General features: G+C 46.7%; 1 protein-coding gene across 1 annotated transcript in view; it reads right to left on the bottom strand.

The window, feature by feature from the left end:
• Positions 1-8,264: 8,264 nt before the first annotated feature.
• The window catches only part of C11H3orf22 (chromosome 11 C3orf22 homolog), a 91,547-nt gene continuing 78,574 nt past the window's right edge, over positions 8,265-21,237 (bottom strand). Inside the window, exons 31-33 of the mRNA XM_025183140.3 lie at positions 11,805-11,949; positions 10,455-10,601; positions 8,265-9,622 (exon numbers count right to left, since the gene is read on the bottom strand). Coding sequence (XP_025038925.3) covers positions 9,433-9,622; positions 10,455-10,601; positions 11,805-11,949 — 482 coding nt within the window. The 3' untranslated portion in view covers positions 8,265-9,432. The remainder of the gene's footprint in view (positions 9,623-10,454; positions 10,602-11,804; positions 11,950-21,237) is intronic.

Genomic DNA, 21,237 nt, shown 5'->3' with positions numbered 1-21,237 from the left:
GCCCTGTGTGTGTGTGCAAAACTGATAGCACTCACCTGATGATCCCTCCCCAGCATCAGAGGTTGCCTGGGAGATCTCCAGAGCCTGGGGTACCGGCTCCAGGGTGAGTGTGACCATATTGGCCATGTTCTCCTCCTCCCGCAGCTGCTCCTCCTCCTCGTCAAGGAGCTCCGACCAGGCCACCATGGGCACCTCAAGCCCCAAGTCCATCAGTATGGGTGGAGAAAGGGCTTCACTATCCCCCAGGATTCTGTGCAGCTCTTTGTAATATGGGCACGTGTGTGGTCCTTCCCTGGAGCAAGAGCTGCGCTCCCTGGCCCCGGTGTATCCTTTGTGCAGCTCCTTGACTTTGCTCCTGGTTTGGTCCAAGGTGCGTGAGTGATGTCTCCTCTCGGCCAGAACCTTGGCCATCTAGCCATAAATGTCAGAATTCCGCCTCCGGGAGCAGAGATATCCGGGATCTCTGCCTTGGACCAGGAGGCCGCATAGCATTTGTTGCCCCTGGGTGGGTCCTGGGAGCCCTGGTGCTTCTCCTTGTAAGGGTCAGGGAGGCCTCATGGGGCTCGTTGCTCTGCCATACCTCTGATTTGTGTGGCAGAGAGAGCTGCATAGTCAAGGTGCTACTTCATGGCCGGCTTTCTGCCACAAGGCTTGTCCAGAGTCCCTGCAGCTTTAAAAGCTGCCAGGAGACAGGAACTATAGAGTTGTGATTAGTATGGACGGAGTGTCCATCAGGACACCTGTGTTATTTCCTGGAGGCCTCTTCTTTTGAAAAAAAAGGCCTCTTCCCTGTCCATACACGCCTTCTTCCAAAAGAGCTCTTTTGGAAAAGGCATTCTTCCTCATAGAATCTGTCACGTGCCCCAGTTTCCCCTATACTTAGCATGCCTATTCAGTGAGGTGTGGGAGGAGAAAGGACTAAGTTTGATATCAGGGCAGGCTAATGACATGGCTACACTTACTACACTATAGTGTTGCAGTTGCACCTCTGTAGCAGTTAAGTCTCAGTGCTACTATGCTGATGAGAGAGCTTCTCCCATCAGTGTAGTTAATCTACCTTCATGAGAGCTGATAGCTGTATTGAAGGAAAAAGACCTCTTGTCAACACAGTGCTGTTTACATGGAGGATTAGGTCAGTATAACTGCTTTGCTGAGGGGTGTGCGTGTGGATTTTTCACACACCTGAAAAGTGTTATACCAATGTAATTTTGTAGAGTAGACCTGGTCTAAGAGATAATTGTATGCATGTCTCAGTAGTATAATGGGTCATTAAAAAGGACCATCCTAGGCCAACGTACATCAATGACAAATATGAGAAGACAACAGCAAGCTCAATCATCAGGACATTGAAACCTTGCAACCAACAACCTGAGGCCAAGTCTACACTAGGGACTATGTTGAACTAAGATAGGCAACTCCAGCTACGTGAATAGTGTAGCTGGAGTCAACTTACGTTACACTGAGTTACCAGAGCATCTTCACTGCAGGAAATCAACAGGAGAAACTCTCCCATCATCTCCTCTGATGCTTCTTTATCCAATGAAGTACTGGAGTTGATGAGAGTGTCATCAGCAGTTGATTTAGCACATCTTTACTAGACCCTCTTAATTGACTCCTGGGGGATCAATCCCTGTGCGCTGATCTTCTGGTAAGTGTAGACAAGGCCTGAGAGAGAAGGGTTTCCCTGCCTTTTAGTAGGGAAGCTGAAGAAGGAAGGGTTGAGAGATGTGAGGTGGGGGGGATTAATAGTTGGCTTCAGGAAGGAGCTGAGAGTTCTCTCACCTCAGAATCAACTAAAGAAGGATGTGAGAGAGCAAGCAGAGTGCCAGAAAAAGGAGTTCACAATCATCTGGCAAGTGGCTTGCTCTAGAATGACCAGAATAGTCTGTGCTTCACCCTCCATTTGTCTGTTCACACCCCTCCCCCGGGGTCTCTTTCACCTTCTCCCTTGTCTCCTCCCTCCCAGCCGCCCTTGATAAAAAGTCCACGTTTGTATGTTCTCGTCCTGCCCGGTGTTCTATTTTAAACGAGTACTGCTGTAAAAACAAATACGACATCATTATACGAGGATTAGCCTCCTTCATATTGTGCATCCATGTTGGCGGTGCATGGTCTATCACTAGCCTGAACGGGTTTCCTAATAGGTAGTATCTCAACGGTTTTACCGCCCACCAAATGGCCAAGGCTTCCTTCTCTATTGTGGAGTAGCGTCGCTCTCTTGGCACTAGTTTGCGGCTCAGGTATAAGATGGGCCTATCGCTCCCTCCATGCTCCTGGGCTAATATTGCCCCAATCCCGGTGTCTGATGCATCCGTCTGTACAATAAAGGGCTTAGTGAAGTCTGGTTGTGCCAACACCGGTGCCGTAGTAAGTCTTCGCTTTAGCTGCTGAAAGGCCTCTTCGCATCGTGGTGTCCACTTCACCTTTTCCGGGCAGCCCTTCCTTGTTAAGTCCGTCAGCGGGCCCACCACCGTGGCAAACTGCAGTATAAACCGACGGTAGTACCCGGCCAGGCCCAGAAACCGCCTCACCTGCTTTTTCGTAGACGGAGCCTGGAACTTTTGCACCACCTCCACCTTGGTTACCTGGGGCTTCAGGCACCCCCTTCCTACCACATACCCCAGGTACATCACTTCTGACTGGCCAAACGCACACTTGCTAGGGTTGGCCGTTAACCGGGCTTCCTCTAGTGCCTGAAGAATAGTCCAGATGTGCGCTAGATGTTCCTCCCAGGATGCACTGTATATGATAATATCATCAATGTAGGCGGCGGCGTATGCCTGGTGGTCTCTCAGCACCCTGTCCATTACCCTCTGGAAGGTGGCCGCCGCCCCGTTCAAACCGAAGGGCATCGTGAGGAAGTGATATAGCCTGGACGGGGTGGCAAAGACAGTTTTCGACTGCGAGGCTGGTGTAAGTGGGATCTGCCAATACCCCTTCGTCAGGTCCAATGTTGACAGGAACTGCGTCTGCCCTAGCCTCTCCAGCAATTCTTCTACCCGGGGCATCGGATAGGCGTCCATGCGGGAAATGGCGTTAACCTTTCTGAAATCAATGAAGAACCGTTAGGTCCCGTCCCACTTGGGGACGAGCACTATGGGGCTCCGCCAGCCGCTTTTGGACTCCTGTATGACCCCCATCCTCAGCATCGTATTTACCTCCTCTTGAACCGGTCCCCACATCTTTCAGGGTAAAGGACGGAGGGGTACTCGCACCTTCTGGCCGGGTGGAGTCTGGATATGGTGGTACCCTGCCGTCGTCCTACCTGGCTGGGCTGACAACACCCCCGCGAACTCTTGTAGCAGGTTCCTCATCTCGTCCATTTGGGCTGCCGTCAGCTCCGTTCCCAGCGTCACCTCCTTCCCGGCGTTTTCGATGTCGCCGCCCCAGGGTCCCAACTCTGGCTCGGACCTTTGTAGGCTGACCATGAGGCCTTCTCGTTCCCTCCATCCTTTTAACAAGTTCACGTGGTAGATCTGTGTTCCTTTCCGCCGGTCTGGGAGTTTGATCTTGTAGTCAACTGGGCCCACTTGCCGCACTACTTCATAGGGGCCTTGCCACTTCGCCAGCAGTTTCGACTCGGCCGACGGCAGCAGCAGGACTCAGTCCCCCGGAGCAAAGGTCCGAGCCCGTGCCCCTTGGTTGTAATAGTGCGCCTGCCTTGCCTGGGCCTTGCGGAGGTTCTCCTGAGCCAGTTCGCCCACCACCTTCATTCTTTCGCGCAGCTCCATAATATACTGTACTGTCCCTCGTACCCTCGTGGGCTGTTCTTCCCACTCCTCCTTGATTAGGGCTAAGATCCCCCGGGGCTGTCTCCTGTAGAGCAGCTCAAATGGGGAGAACCCGGTAGAGGCTTGGGGTACTTCCCGTACTGCAAACAGGAGAGCCGGGAGGAACTGGTCCCAGTCCCGGGGGTCTAACTCTACGAACTTTCTAAGCATGGTCCTAAGTGTCCTGTTAAAACGCTCTACCAACCCATCCATCTGAGGGTGGTATATGGAGGTGCGGAGCTGTTTCACTTTCAACAGGCGGCAGAGTTCCGCCATGACCCGCCCCGTCAGGTTCGCCCCCTGGTCTGTCAGTATCTCTTGGGGTAAGCCTACCCTGGCGAACACCTTGACCAGTTCCCCTGCCAAGGTCGGGGCCTTGGTGTTGTGAAGCGGAACCGCCTCTGGGTAGCGGGTGGCATAGTCTATCAACACTAAGATATGGCAGTTGCCCCGCCATGACCGTTCCAGGGACCCCACCAGATCCAGCGCGACCCTTCTAAAGGGTATGTCCACCACCGGTAAGGAGCACGGGCCACGTTCTTCCCCGCCACCCGCTGACACTCCGGGCAGGAGCTGCAAAAGTCTCTAACCTCTTTATGGATCCCTGGCCAATAAAATCTCTGCAGTATACGCTGCAGAGTCTTTTCAGTTCCCAAGTGTCCTGCCCAGGGATTGGCGTGGGCCGCCTCCAGCACCTGCCATCGCCTTCGGGTGGAAACCAGGAGCTGCTGCACCCCCCTCTTTTTGCCCCGGATGGGAGACTACCCGGTACAAGCGCTCGCCTCTTACCTCAAACCGAGGCCCCTGCTCCCCCTGTCCGTCGGGGTCCTCTTCGGTTCCCGCTTGTTCCCAGGCGTGCTTCAAGGATTCATCCTCCCTCTGCTCCCTTACGAAATCAGAGTCGGCCTCTGGAATCTCCCATCCGACTCTGCCACTCGTCACGTCCCCGGCCTGGGCTTCCCGTGCAGGCTCCTCTTCATTGTAGCGTGTCAGTCTGCCACCCTTCGGGTCAGGGTGTGCCCTCCCCCAGTCTTGAATCAGCCGGGGCAGTCCTGGCCAGTCCCGCCCCAACACTACGGGGTAAGCCAAATTGGGGGCCACCGTGACTCGGCAGGTCTGCTGTCATCCTCCCTCGGTAATCAGGACCGCCTGCGTTGGGTAGTGCCTTACGTCCCCGTGGATATACTGCATCGCTACGGTGGGGCCCGTGGCCCCTTCCCGGGATACCAGCTCTTTTCGGACTAGCGTCTGATTACAACCCGTGTCCACTAGGGCCCAACACCACTTGTCCCGTGATGCCTACCTGCACGGTGATCTTACAGTCGTCACGGCCCCTCGCCCGCTGGTCTGCCCCCGACGCTCTCCCGTAGGAGCAGTCCATAAATGGGCAGTCCCTCCTGAAGTGCCCCTCCTGGCCACATTCAAAGCAGGCTCCTCTGGCTGTGGTCTCTGTCGGCTTCCCGGGGGTCCCCTCACTTTCTCGGACAACGGTTGTTTTGGGCGGGCCTGGAGGGCTTGGGGCTACGCTTTCTCCCCACCTTCCCCACAGTATTGGGGGCTCAACCTCTGGCCCTCGCACCCTAGCTGTGCGTGCTCTCCCTTGTTCGCCTCGACCTCCAGGTCCTTCCGGACTCCGCCCTGGCTTTTCTTCTCCACTGGCCGCTGCCATGTAGTTCTCCAAAATGGCTGTCGCTTCTCCGAGAGTAGTGGATTGATGCCGGTGGACCCACAGACGACTGTCTGGTGGCAGGATCTGCAAGAACTGGTCCAGTACTATCATTTCGACCACCTGCATGGCAGACTTTTGCTCTGGCTCCAGCCACCGTACCGCCGCGTCTTTAAGTCTTTGCACCACCGCCCTGGGTCTTTCCCCTGGCCGATACTTCTCAGCCCTAAACCTCTGCCGATGGGTCTCCGGGGTAATCCCTTCCTGACCTAAAATGGCTTCTTTACCTTATGATAATATAGTGCATCCCGTGCAGACAGGCCGCGGTAGGCCCCTTGCGCGGCACCCATAAGGTAGGGGGCTAACAAGGTCGCCCAGTTCTCCTCGGGCTACCTGGCTGCCGTGGCCACCCTCTCGAAAGTCACGAGGAAGGCTTCCGGGTCATCACTCGCAGTCATTTTCACCAGTCTCAGGGGCAGGGCCAAGGCAGGGCCCATGCCTACGTTTTCCCCAACCACTCCCGTAGGGCCCCCTGAAACCGCTGCCCCCTGCGTCACCCACCTATCCATCTGACTCTGCTGTTGCTCCATTAAGTCCCTCACCAGCCTTTGTTGCTCTTTTTGTTGCTCCGCCATTTGCTGGAGGAGCTGAGTTTGCTGTTGCTGCTGTTGGCGCTGGCTGTCGGCCAGCCACTCCAGCAGCTTACCTGCGTCCATCTCTATGCTAGGGACTGATCTCGCTCTCACCTTTTCCCTTTTCTCCTTGTGTCTATACATACAGAGTCTCCCTCTGCTTTTTTTTTTTTGATGATATATATATATATAAACTGGATGCGTGCGAGTTAAGCTACACTGGCACTCCACCTGTCCACCTCCCCCCCTACAGGGACACCCACATTCTCCACCAGTGTAACCGGGTGGCCTGCTAGGGGCCTTGGGGTCCCCTCCAGTTCGAGGGCCACTATCCCGACCCTTCCCTGCCCCTGGCTTCTAATGCGCCGTTCCCACGGTCCACTCCTAACAGTCCTTTCCTCGCATCCTCGCCAATCCCACCAGAGGCTTCCTTTTGCGCCCCGTCCACTGCGCCGCTGCTCCGGATCGCTGGCTGGTCCGGCAACGCCACTACCGCAGGGCTCCCCGTCGGCTCTCTCCGTGCCGCCTTGGCCGCCCGCGTCGGTCGCCTTCCCTCTGCGTCCTCTCCTGGCTGTCCCCCCAGCTGGTCTTGCAGTCTGTCCTGTGGAGGAGGCTGAGAGCAGAATCTCCCCTGCTCTCCGCTCGCCTCCCCCCTGCTTTGTCTCTTTCTCCCCCCTTTTAAATTCCCCGCTCGGCGTTCCTCCGGCCCCCGCCCTTCCCGGGGCCGCTGCCGGTTTCCTGGGTCCTAAAACCCGTCCGTGTCAGCTTCCCCCAACCCTGCTGGCTGCCCCACCGCGCGGCACCGGCCTCCCGGCGCCAGCTGACGCTCCACGTGGGGCTGCGGATCCCGCGTCAGCTAGTGCGGGGGGGAGTCTCCCCGTCACACCAACAACCACTGGTCATACCACACTAATATCAACCCTGGTACCTTCCCTTGCAACAAACCTCGTTGCCAGCTTTGTCCACATAGTCACTCTGCTGATACCATTATTGGACCTAACCAAGTAAGTTCTAAGATCAAGAACACATATTCCTGCGCATCCAGAAATATAATTTATGCTATCATGTGCTGTAAGTGTCCGTCTGCTTTGTACATTGGACAAACGTCTCAGACACTTCGCCAAAGGATCAATGCCCACAAAACAGATATTAGACAGGATCACAAAGAAAAAACAGTTTCTTGCCATTTCAACCAGAAAGGACATTGTCTCAATGACTTAATCACCTGCATCCTGCTCCAAAAGCCTTTTAAATCTGCACTTGAAAGGGAATCCTCTGAACTGTCATTCATGCTAAAATTCGACACTCTACGCGTGAGTCTCAACAAAGACTCTGGGTATCTTACCTATTACAAAGATAGCTTCCCCAATTATCACTTCTAATACCATTAGCTCACAGACATCTACCTTCCCCTCCCCCCCCGCATCCCCCTTCTGTTCTGAAATTTGATTTGTCCTTTTCATGTGTGTTCATTTTTTTTAACTGTATCCTTTGGTATATATGGCTGTGACAATTTTCTTCCACTATTTGATCTGAGGAAGTGGGTCTGGCCCACGAAAGCTCATCACCTAATAATCCATCTTGTTAGTCTTTAAAGTGCTACATAGTCCTGTATTTTGTACCAAACAGTATTTTAAACATGTTTCTGAACTCTGCTACTGCCCTGCTAAAGTCCAGTACTACAGCATGGCTTTAGATCATGGCTACACTGCAAGATCAAACCATGTTTTAACTCTCTCAGGGTTTGTCTACACTACCACCCTAGTTTGAACTAGGGTGGTAAATGTAGTCATACGAACTTGCAAATGAAGCCCGGGATTTGAATTTCCCGTGCTTTATTTGCATGTTGCCGGGTGCCGCCATTTTAAATGTCCGCTAGTGCGAACTCCGTGCCTGCGGCTACATGCGGCACGAACTAGATAGTTCGGACTAGGCTTCCTATTCCGAACTATCTGTATGTGCCACAAGGCGTACAGATAGTTCGGAATAGGAAGCCTAGTCCGAACTATCTAGTTCGTGCCGCGTGTAGCCGCGGGCACGAAAATGGCGGCGCCTGGCAACATGCAAATGAAGCCCGGGAAATTCAAATCCCGGGCTTCATTTGCAAGTTCGTATGACTACATTAACCACCCTAGTTCGAACTAGGGTGGTAGTGTAGACATACCCTCAGGGATTACAGTGTTATAATTGGAATCTACAACATAGTAGAATAGATGGGAACAGACAGAAATAGTTGAACCTGTAATACCTTTTTGCAGGAGCCTTGATTTAGCAGGACTCTTGAAGAGTAACATATAACATTGTTAGCTTAGCCTAATGATGAGAACCAATCCTGCTTGTCTGTTCATTAGAATAATTTGCTGGCATGAAAAGGAGGATATAGACAAAACCAGAGTGAAACCTTTGATATTTTCTGTTTTCTTCGTTTATTACTGTTACAGTTTACTGGGGTGATATGAAATCTGACTTGGGTAGTTTCTGGCTATTTATGAGTGGTTGGATAGAGAGCTTGAGTTCTCAAGCAGGACTGCATAAAACCTCTTGGGTTTTGTTCACTGAAATGAATCTGGAGTTGGGGGAGAATTTCAGTTTATCTGGTTTGTAGCGCTTGGCGTTGGTTTCCCTGGCTCTCCACACTGAAATGTTTAGTTCAGATGTCTTCAAGGAGAGGGCAAGACCTAAAGGATTTTACCGGCTTTGAGGAGTTTCCATGTGATGGGTTCTAGGCCACACTCCCCATCCCACGATCTTGAGATGGAGGCAAACCCTGTCAATGAGTTCTGGCCCTACTGAGTCACCTCAGGTCTCAGATGGCAGGTAGTGTGTAGCTACCGGGCCTCCTTCAAAAACCATTCTTGTATTGGGAAGCACAGCAAGCCTGCTTGCCGGCTCCTCAGATGACGTCTGGTGGGAAGAGAGGATCATCTAGCTCCTCCTCAAAGACCTTTTGCTGGGGGAATAAAGGCCCAATTTTATATTAAAATGGCTACAGGTGTGCAGTTTATTGGGAGGCCCAGCACAATCCCAGGTTCACATGAAATGGTCTAGAGGCCAGCACACTCTCCTGAGAGCTTTGCTCTGGTAATGAAAATAGAAAAGATGGGTTTTGACATAAAAGTTGTCCACAACCCCACTTCCTAGATCTCAGCCTACCCGGTAATTAACAGCTAGGAAACACTATCCCCTTTGGCTATAGTTGCTTATTGAATATTCACTTTGATGCTAACAAGTATCAACTATGGAGTATTAATACAAGATTAAGGAAAAAATAGACAATATAGCTTGTAAAAATACATTGCAGAATGTGATCTGCAGGATTAGAAAAGCGGTCTTGTTGTGTTGTTAGCCACCCCCCGAAATGCCTTTATAAAGCCAGAGTGTGTCGCATTGCTGCAGGACGCTGAGACTGCCTGCACACAGAGTGGGGCAGAGTTTGAAGTTTCCTTTCTTTTTTGGGAGGGAATCGGACACTCAGCAACCTGTCCTCCAGTGGGCTGCTTATAGGCAGAGTAGAGGAAATTGAAGGAGTCTCAGGATTCACCAAGATGTGCCTCCTGAAAAGAAAAACAGTAGAGACATCTCCAGGTGATTGATTTTAAGATAGAGGTAGATATCAATCTTCCTAAACACTAGTGTTGTATGTACTATGTGTGGAGGATTTGGGCTATTCTGTATTCATTTAAACGCACTCTATGATTGCCAATTGTGGTAAGGGCAGTTATCAACTATATGGAGGTAAGTCAAAAGGGACTGTTAGGAAAAGCAAGCAGGAAATGAGATCACGACTAGAGGCAAAATACCTGTGGGGAAAGGTCTGGGTGAAGGGGGCGCTTACCTGGCACAGCTCCCTAGGAACGCATATGACTTCATGTCTCCCACCACCCCTTGCTGCTCCTATTGGCCATGTTCATAGCCAATTGGAATAGCAGGGGAAAAGCTTCCAGGCAGCACTTTGCTGTGCTGCCATTTTCCCAGCTGGGTGGAGCAGGGGAGGGAGGAAGTGAAGTATGCGGAGCTGCTTCCTCCCCACACCAGGCAGAGCCCATGGTTTGGATCCAGCCCTCGTTTGCCTGAATCTGACCTGAGAGGCTTGGGGCTTCCCCCTACATAGCAGAGAGCTGTCACTGGTGGGGGCAGGGGGCCACAGGGCTGCAGTGCCCGCACTGGCTCCCCGATACTGGGGAGGGAGCCCCGAGCATTGAGGACCAGATCCAGGCAAGCTGGGGTCTGGATCTGGTCCCCAGGCCATGGGTTTCCCATACCTGCTTTACATGATGGTATCAGACCATTGCCAGTGAGTGAAGCATGATGGAAGAAAGAAAAGCATGGGGGAACAACAGTGATTGTTCATCATTTGTTGGCAGACACAGAAGCTTGTGTACTCACCCCTTGCTAGGGATGGATCTTGTTGGTTGTAGTTTTCGCTCTACAAGGAGGCTGCTTGCTTTGCCGTCTTTACACATGTCCAGCTTCATCCTTGGGTAACGGAGTTTTGAATCTGGGTCATGGGTGGTCACAGGTCCCCAGGCTAGTCTAAAATATCACATTAGATGAATTTCAAATAATTGGGATAAAGAAAGATTAAAATCAAGATGAAAACAGGAGTTATGAAGGCATTCTTTTGTTCATAGCCGTGCATCTGTCTGCAAGGGTGAAACAATTGATTATTTGATTTAACTGAGGTGCTGCTTCAGACACAGGTAAGCAACTGCAATATGTAACAGTTCTCCGAGTCTTATGTTACATGAGGATTGGATTTTAATTCTCAATCCAGAGATACACTGGCGGTCAGGACTCTGGAACCACGCTTCCATCAGCATAAACCACTGTGCATCAGAATGTTATCCTTCATCTCAGGGTGTGCACGGGGATGGAGGAGAGGAAGACAAATGGCAAGGAATGGGCATATTCCTCCTCTAGTAGTGAGGAATGTGAACATTATCCCTAATTTATACATCGGGCTGCTGATTCACAGAGGTGAAGTGACTTGCCTATGACCACATGGTGAGTTGCTGGTAGGACCCAGGTATTCTGATTCCCAATCCCCTCGTTAGCAGCTAGCCCTTGTTCCTTCTCCCCTTTCTGTACAATTAAGCTCCCAGTGAAACTTTTGTGCCATAACAGGGACTGCTCTGCAAGATCCCCAAGATCACTTGTCAAACTGGGCTGTCTCCCTACTACCTGCAAAAGAGGAAAAGTCCTACAGAAGCAGCATGCTCAGCACCAGCACAGCACTGGGAGGGGATAGTTCATGATGCACAGCATTTGCGCCTTTCTTGTTCAAGGTGCAGTGTTGCTGAATTCCAGGAGGACTCCTGCCCAACTCCCCTCAGCTGGGGACTGCCTCTAGAAGGCTCGAGTGGTTTAAAGGAATCACTAGTTAAAACCAGAGACTTCCCAGGAAGAGGGAAATGCAAAGGGGAAAAAATAGTCCTCTAGGGCTTGTATTGTACCATTCCAGCCCTGGGAGTTTGTGTCCAGAACTCATCTCACTGGACTTCTTGAAAACAAAAACAAAACAAAACAAAACTGAATGCTGGGTGGTGATGCTGCATCACTGTTCCCCACATGTTCAAATCAATCTACTACAAAGCTAACAAGATTCAGAAAAGGCCTTTACTTTTTACATTTAGTCCGTGAAGCTTTAATGTTTCCTGCTGAGTAATTCACTGGCAAATGAAGAGTGAATTGGCACAGAACCCAGATTTCACCAAGTGTACTGAATGTTCTGTTTACCTGTAAGGAAACTCCCTGGAAAAGTTGATGGGGGCCTCCTCCATCACAGTGCTGGGATAGGAAAGGACCTGAGACTTCCTGTGAGGCTGCATCCAAGCAGCAAACTCCATCTCAGATTGGTTTTCAGAAATCTGCATATTTGGATCTAGAGAATGGGAAGAGAAAGCTAGAAGGATCTTCATGCATCTTTATCTACAGAAATGAATTCAGACAGATATCTAAACTACTGTATTTCACTTGCATGGGTCTGTATGCCTGGGAGTGAGAAAGATGCTAATAAGCTCCAAGCAATTGGGGAAACTTTAAATAACTCAGCATTTTATTGCATTCTTTTCTCTTACCATGTTTCTTTTATTCAGTTTATTAAGCCCATTTCTAGCACTCTATACCCTTATGTACAGAACAGCTCATTATATTTATTCATAAATACTGCTTACATGCAGTGTTTTACTAGAGGGCCAGATTCTGAGGTGATGTATAAAGGAATATACATAACATGTCAGGAAAAATGTAATTGAATTTAATGGAACCCAAGTTGGTGTCACAGAAGAAGAGACCAGAAGAGAGGAGTGTAATAGGAAAACCATCTTCTAGAAGGTGTAATAAAGGTGAGAATTAAAGTAACAGCATCTTCTGGCTCCTTGCTATTTATGTTAAACCAACTTAAACATATTTGGACTCACTTTCTGATATGTAACCCAAATTATCTATTCTAGTCTCTCTATTCTGTTCCATATAGATTCTCAGGCAAAACACATCACCAGGGTATCTGAAATACCTTTCAAAGTAAAGGATAAATCTTAGCACTTCTTCATTTGGCCTATTCTTTTTGGGGAATTAAAATGGTGTGTTTACTCAAACACACATTCTTAACCTAAAAACCAGTCTTAAAGGCTCTGTTCTCTATACTTTAATACTATCTTAGTTAAGGAAGAATGTGAGGTTGGTTTGATACATCTTTACCTGGAGCGTATAAACTGAATATTTGGAGACTGATCTCGCCTTAGACCAAAACGGATTGAAATGATTTCCTTGAAAAGTGCAAACCGCAATAGACTAAAGGAAATTGTGGGATAGTGGTACTCTGTCTTCTATGACAGAAGTCCATTTACCTGACAATTAGAGAGCAGGGCTGACAAAGAATTTGAAGTGGAGGGTTTCACAATGGAAGACACATTGGGTTTTCTCTCATACAGATCCTGCCTGCAATAGAAATGCTATTAGACATTCCAGGATGCTGGATCAATTGGTACAGTGGGGTTGCTGAGAGCCATTGAACCAGACTGTAATGGATATACATGAATCACTTCAAGCCGGGGAGTGTGGCAGTACCCGTAGATCTATGCCTATGTACCTGATAGTCCCTATAGGTAACATTTCACCACAGGTGCTGGCACAAATAAACAAGAACAAGTCTGACTCGGGTGTTTTTATCACATTGTCCTGTAATGCTGCCCAGAGCACTGCCCTTTGGGAATAATCAGTAACAGGAGTGGCCCTACACGAGCTGCCGGCAACTGGCACCCTAGGCGAAACACGCGATCGGCGCACGATCGGTGCCCCCACCTCCAAAGCCCTCATCGGCCGTTTATCTTGGTGCCCTAGGCAACTGCCTAGGTCGCCTGTATTGATGGGCCACCACTGATCAGTAAGGACATTTCTAGCACATATAACCCACAGGCACGGAGATCACTGACAAAGGAGAGTGACATCAGCTCTACAGACTTAGCTGAGAGCTAGTTAGCTTTTAGCTCATGTAGTAGAGGTTCGTGGCTTTTAGTTCCTTAGGTCACAGGTTCACTCTCTCCTGCCAATGACCTGAGTCCATTGGCTCTACACATAGATGATGCCATAGATACTTTACATTCCTAGGTTAAGGAAAACATTATTTTGCACTAAAAGTATGTGCTTTCCTCTTTGACAATAGTCATGGAATAAGAGAGGTAAAACCAGCAAAACAATCATCCCAAAGAGCTACAAACCAAGTCTAAAATGTGCCCCAAGAATCCAAACAAACCTACTCTGCTTCAGCCAAACTTTTTTTGGCTGATGCAAAACAGCTGCCATCCCCACAGCACTGATGGTTTGGCAAAAATTCCTTCCCATATTGGTGGACTAAAGTAATGTTACAGCTAATCCATTTACAGGGTTTATTTAATACATGGCAGCCAATCAGTCAAAAGCCTGAGAAATTACATCAGAAGATATATACTTGAGGTCACAATCACAACTAAATCTTCAGTGCAGGGTACATATTTTCTCTTGATGTCATTAGGCTGTTGATTAAAACAGACTTTCTATATAGGACTGTTTGGCTAGGTTATTAAGGAGTACTCTCATGGTCTTAGGCCCAAGAAGGGATTTATAGAATCTAATATTAGTGATATGTATTTAAAAAATTAATTTTTCTGATTAATTATATCCCCGATGACATGGTGGATAGAACTGAGTGAATGATTCCTTGGGAATAATTTACTTGATACATGTAACTTCTTTTTCTGCTTACGAAAAATTTATAAGCCGATCACCATTCCCTCACATTTATATTTACTCCACAAATTTTGTTGTGGTGTTGTTTTCTATGGACTGATTGCAAACAGTTCACTGACGTAATATTACATTGAGCAATGATTGGTCACAAAAGTCCCAGAGTCACAAAAGTCCCATTGCTTTATTTCTGTTGCTAAGTTATAATTCCTATAAGGAGGAGAAAGACTGAGGAAGCCATCAGGGTTTTGGAGCAGATAAACAGGATTGGGGAAATTTTGGGAGCATTAAACTTTTTCTCTTCCAGATCAGCCAGATCTTGCCCAAGGTGTTATTCCTAGAAAACACAGGCTACTGTAAAAGTTATTGGATGGGTTCAGAGGGTATATTAATGTATTGTTCTTATTACACTCACACAGAGTAATTGAGTCTGTGATTTTAGTTCTGAAAGAGGCAGTTAGCTCACAGTATGGCTCATGGAATTGCCTCTGTGCCAGGAATCTGGCCATGAGTTTGGGGAACCCTAACTATTGTGTCAAACAGTGAGACAGACAAAATAAAATATACTAGGCATATTGCATTAATTGATTTGTAATTTACACTACAGTTGTTTACCTAGACTAAGTGCAGATGCTTGCATTCAATTATTTTCAAAGAGAGAAGTCAGATCTTTCAATTATCTCTACACCAGGGCTCTGGTGAGGAGTTAAAACAATATGAATTTCAATGTGCACAATTCAAATACACTTTCTGTGAGTATTCATGATAATAATGTTCACAGAATCACAGAATTGTAGAAATGTAGAGCTGGAGGGATCTTGAGAAATCATCAAGTCTAGATGCTTGCATTGTGTCAGGACCAAGTAAATCTAGGCCTTCTCTGAGTGACAGATGTTTATCCAATCTCTTTTTTAAAACTTCAGTCATGGGAATTCCACAATCTTCCATGGAAATCACACTAGCTTTTAACTGCCCTGTTAAAAAGTGCTTCTTACCAGGGCCGGCTCTAGGCTTTTTGCTGACTCAAGCAAAACATTTTTTGGCTGCCCCGCTCACCCCCTTTTTTGCTGGCTTTTACATGTTTGCACTTCGCAATTTTTTTGCTTTGTTTTGGTGACAGAGACGAGATTTCCAGCTCACACAAAACTCTTTTTCAAGAGTGGGAAATGTACCTTAAATCTCTACTTAATTGTTCTTATAGAAATAGGCTACTTTTTAATTGTGGTTTGAATGCATGAAAAACTATTAACACAAATAGTTTATATTTCCTTAACTAAGTACCAAAAATAGAAGGGAGAACTTGTGCCACATCTAAAACTCAAGTAGTTTATGGCTATACTTAATCAATCTTCAAACCAATTACAATCAGCTAACAACACCACTCTGTTTAAACATACTTCTCAAACAATTTTGATAAATATAGCACATAAGACATCTAAACTACACCGATAAATAGTTGTATTGTTAAACTAGATTTGTTTTGGAATGCTGTGGCTCTAACATATCTATGTCATCAGATAAACTGAGATTGGTGGGTGTGCATGTGCACATTATTTTTGTGTGCCCATCTTGTTAGTAGCCATTATATATTCAAGTTTCTGAGGTGTTAGAGGGAGTGGAGAGTTGTATGTGCCCAATACAACTATATATGAAATGAAGCTTGCCTTAGAGACATCAAACACAAAAGTTTACCCAGATCAACAAAGTTTAATTCTTTAAAGAAATTTCTGTGAAACAGCATGTGTGGTTCTTTGAAGAGTGTAGAACAGTTAATAGTTTCTCTCTGAGTGTGTGTGTTCTGGATCCTTGTTTGGTTCTACTTCTACTACAAACATGAACAAGAAAAATATATTAGGAACAGACTTCAAAGGGTCCGTGGGTCTGAGGATGTCGGGGGCTGGGGCTTGGAGGGAGAGGCCAGGGGCTGGGCCAGCAGGCTGAGTGTTTGTAGGTTTGCCAGGTATTCAGTATTTTCTGATTTTTTTATGAGACAGGAAGCGAAAATACCGGACACATGGCAAGCCTAGGCGGAAAGGGGGCATCTTACCTGGGATTTCCATACGATGTAGGCGGAGGGGTGGCTGATGGCTTGGAGTGGAGAGGCTCTCGGAGGCAGCAGCCGCCGGGGAGGAGCAGGACTCAGGTCTAGGAGACAGGGCTGGCCAGCAGGCTCCGGGGCCAGGCGCACATGGTGCCAGTGCTGGCTGCACAGCCGCAGCGTCTCCTGTGTCTCCTTTAAATCGGCAGGGCTGGGCAGGGCAGGGCTAGGCATTGGCAGGGGAGGGGAGGAGCAGGAGAGGAGACAGGGGAGGCTAGCAGGCTCCAGGGCGCATTGGACCACGGGCTGTGGCCCTTTAAATTGACAGGGCGGGGCTAGGTGTTGCCGGGGGTGAGGAAGAGCAGGACAGAGAGGAGACGGGGGCGGCCAGCAGGCTCCGGTGCACATTGGGCCGCAGCTCTTTAAATCAGCGGGGTAGGGCAGGGACTAGGCGTTGACGGGGGCAGGGAGGAGCAGCAGGAGAGGAGACGGGGTGGCCAGTAGGCTCCGGGGCACATTGGTGCTGCCAGCTGGCTGCACACAGCCGCGGCATTTCCCAGTGTTTCCTGGCTGCGGCCCTTTAAATCGGAGGGGTGGGGCTAGGTGTTGCCAGGGTCGGCACCAGCTGCTTACTTGAAATTCTGCCCCTGGCAAAGTGCCACCCCAAGCACCTGCCTGATTTGCTGGTGCCTAGAGCCAGCCCTGCTTTTTACTGTCTAACCTAAATCTCCTTTGCTTCAGATTTAGACCATTGTTTTATCCTAACTTCAGTGGATGACTGATCACCTTCCTTTATAACAGACCTGAAAATATTTGAAGCCCTAATATTAGGTGCTCCCTTCAGTCTTCTTTTCTCAAGATTAAGCATGCCCAGTTTTTTTAACCTTTCTTCATAGGTCAAGTTTTCTAAATCTTTTAGCATTTTTGTTGCTGTCCTCTGGACTCTGTCAGGTCTGTCCATATCTTTGCTGAAGTGTGGTGCCCAGAACTGGACACAGTACTTGGTCTAAAGCCTCACCATCCTGAACAGACTAGAATGAAACTGACTAACCTAGTTTCATACTTCGTACTGAGTTGAATGCCAAGAAGTAAGCAGCATAAATGGTTCAAAGCAAATTTGATTTTAAAAATCCCTTCCTTTTAATAACCTAATGTGGTGCAATTTACCACATATAGAGAATGCAAATAAAGGATTTTTATGTTGACTATGTTACTTTAACTATTAAATTCGGAGAGCACAAAGGATGTCTATGGACCAAAACATCTGCCATGTTGAAAGTCTGACTGTTCTTTCCCTTTGGGAATAAAATTTTTTATTGTTATATAATTGTAATTGGATTATTTTTGGACATGCATCAGACAAGTAATTATGGGTTTACGGGTGCGTCAGTCAATGTTTTGTTGATTTTTTAAATCTGTAATTTACAGTCTTTGATCCTACAAAAGCCTCACTCTGATTAGTAGTCTTTATGATCCTGATTTTTCAAAGGTATTCAGACATTGCTGCACTCAGTGTTGCAATGCCTAACTGATTTAGGAGCCTAAGTCCTATTTTCAAAAGAGATATTAGTTGCTTCAGAGCCTAAATCCCATCAAATGGCCTATAAGTGCCTAAATCTCTTTTGAATATGAGTAAGGCGATGAGCACAGCAATGCCTAAATACATTTGAAAAATCTGTGTTTATGTGAATAGCTCTGTTCACTCCAGTGGAACTACTCATGTATGAAAGGATTTGCAGGATGTGGACTTTAGACTGTGAAGTAGTCAGAATAAGAAGCTGCTTCATTTAACTGTAAAGCACCATGCACATCTGTGGCAGAACTAAAAAATAATTATAAAAAGCCAATAATGTAGAAATAGAGGATAATTGTATACAGTATATATAAAAGCAACAAACCAAGGTTTTTCCTGTCCTCTAGCAGTTAATCTAGAAAATTTATTCTACTGATTCATCCACCAGTGGTAACATAAAAAGTGCTGTGACACGCAAGCAATAAAAGATCCAAACCCATGCTTAGTACAATAATTACAGAACTACAGACAAAACTTCAGCTCTGCCAGGATTTGCTCCATTCTAAAAGCAGAATTTAAGCATAACTCACATATTTAAAGCTACCCTTGGAAGAGATACTTTTACCAAAACCAAGGCAATGAGCTTTTGGGCAGTAGTGGAAATTTACTTCTAATTCCATGATTTGGTTTTTATATAGCACAGATTAGGTAAGAGAAAGGAGCACAGTAAAACTCAGTGGTTTCATTCTGCAAAAACTCACTCAACATTTAATCCATATGGGTTTAACAATTGTTCCCATTCCCCAGATTTAGAGTTGAGTTTGGAGTTTCCAAGAAAGCCAAAAGATTATAGTAAAACTCAATTTAACATATTCCCATACTGAAACCAGGCAAAACTGCAAATTCTACCTGGTTTTGATGTGCAACCATAAATCACCCCAGGTTTGTTCACAAGATTTATGAATTCTAAATTAAACTTTTTTTTCCATGATTCTGGCCTGAATTTTAAGCAGGTAACAGAACCAGGCAAGTTTAACATGGGTTTGCATGTCATTTGGGAAGGTCTATTATATTTATACGACTACTATTTCTATGCCAAAACCACAGGGGATGAAGACAAGGAAGGAAAAAAATATAGACTATTGGTGAAACTGTTCTGGAACAAGGTGACCTGAGCAGTGCATACAGAAGATTTAGCTTAATCCTTTAAAGTGGCAGCACAAAGGCTGGCAGACGTCAAATGAGATATACCAGCTGTGATTTGGTTGGCCAACACATTGCTCTCTCCTCTGCCTGCTGCTGGGTGTTTTCATATGAATAGGTAGATTATTAAACTACAGAATTTAACAGTCCTTGGAGCACTTGACAGAGCAGAATTTTCTTGTATTTTTAATACACTGATTGAACCTAACAACAAAGCAGAGTGGAAGGATAATACTATCTGCTTGTGACAAGGGACCTTGCAAATGCAAAATACTTGGGATAAGGAATCCAGAACTCTGTGCTGGCAATTGTGTGCAATCTTTGTTTCAGGACAACTGACATCATTTATAGACTCCAAAGTGTATATTTTTATTGTTAAGGTATCTTTATGGTAGGGAAATCTGTGCCAATCTTTCACCAATACATCTACTAAATGGCATGTATTAAAGCAGTCTAGACAATAAATCAACTGGCCAAGGCAGGAGCTGCTGCATCAAATGTCTGAATCAGACACTCATCACACACAAAAATTATTTTAGGACTTACTTTTCACCACAGAAGGAGAGAAAACCATTATTTTCCTTAGTAATGAGCTGTGTTGTCAGCCTGTACAGTAATAAAAATAACTAAAATACTATAAAAAAGGGTGTGTATCTATGTATAAGGGTGTGTCTGCACTGCATCCATAACTTGAAATAAGTTACGCAATTTGACCTACACAATTTGCATAGCTTATTTTGAGTCAATTTCAAAATAGCTTATTTTGAAATTTGGTGCTGTCTACACAGCACTTATTTCGAAACAAATCGCTGTTTCAAAACGTCCCTTACTCCTCATGGGATGAGGTTTACAGGGACATTGGAATAGTGAGCGTGTTATATTTCAAAATAATGGGCGCACTGAAAAGATGTGGAATAGCTATTTTGGGATACCATAGGTATTCCGAAATAAGCTACGTCTACACTGCAGCACTAAGGCTTTGTCTACATTGCAGGGGTTTTGTGCAAGAACCCTTTTGCGGAAGAGATCTTTTGCGCAAGAGAGCTTCCACACTGCATGGACACTCCTGTGGAAGAAAGTTCTGATAGCCATTCACAGAATGGCCATCAGAGCACCTGCGCTTTTTGTGATAGGCTCTTTTTGTGCAAGAAACCCCGATGAGCGTCCACACACACCTTTTTGCACAAGAACTCTTGCGCAAAAGGATGTCATACTTCATAGAAGGAGGTATTCCTACACTGCAAAAAGCCCTCTGTTCTGTCGATTGACTGTAGATTTTCTGGAGCAAAAACACGCTTGAGGTGTGGACGCCCCACGGGTTTTTGTGCAAGAACCCTGTAGTGTAGACAGAGCCTAACTGTATTTCTGCTCCACCCATAACACTGGGGAAAATGGGTGGAATGGCAAAAGCTTTATTTCTGTGCCTGGAGATATACATATTTTTGAAGGTGATCACAAGAAGTGATACAGTTTGAAAGAAGTAAGACAAGACAAGGAATACAGAAAGAAATAGAAATATTTTTTGTATACAGAAGTTATCTTCATGTCTCTCTAGAAAAGAGTCAGTATGATTTCTGAACCTGAAAGGCACAAAGTAAATAGCAGAGATTGGTTCAAACAGGAACTTCTGATTCAAATGCACAATGCAATCTACCTGCTACCCAAGTCTCGAAAGCAACCCCCTTCTCTTGCACTGTTTTCCTTCCATAATAAACAAATCCAGGGTCCTCTTGCCTCTGTTTGTGGCCTAACCAATATCTCTCCTTGTTAAAATTTGCAGTCTTAGATGTTCAATGGAGACTGGGGTTACTTCAAATCACTCAAGACTCAAATACACAGTGCCCAGACTCCACTGCACACCAATGCAAGGGCTGAACAAAAGAGATCTATGCTGGGCCTAGCACAGAGGCCGTTGGGTTTCAAGTTCTTCTTTAAAGTAGGAAGTGGATCCGGAGAATTTTCAAATGGAAGGAATCAGGTCAATGGTGGAGAAAGGGAAAAGCTGCAAGATGAGTGGCTGAGGAGGTAGAAGGAAGACTATAAAAAGAGAAAGCAGGAGAAGCATAGAGGGAAGTTGCATGTGGGTGTCTACCACTATGATAAAGCACACCAACATTATCCTTTTCCTATAAACTCTTTCTGTGCTTCCTAGCAACAAGTATCCCAGAATGGACACCATGCTATATTTTAAA

The sequence above is a fragment of the Pelodiscus sinensis genome, chromosome 11, assembly GCF_052426305.1.
Source record: "Pelodiscus sinensis isolate ZL-2025 chromosome 11, ASM5242630v1, whole genome shotgun sequence".
Taxonomy (NCBI): Eukaryota; Metazoa; Chordata; order Testudines; family Trionychidae; genus Pelodiscus; species Pelodiscus sinensis.
The sequence above is the reverse complement of the archived record's forward strand: the minus strand, read 5'-3'. Positions and strand labels throughout refer to the sequence as shown.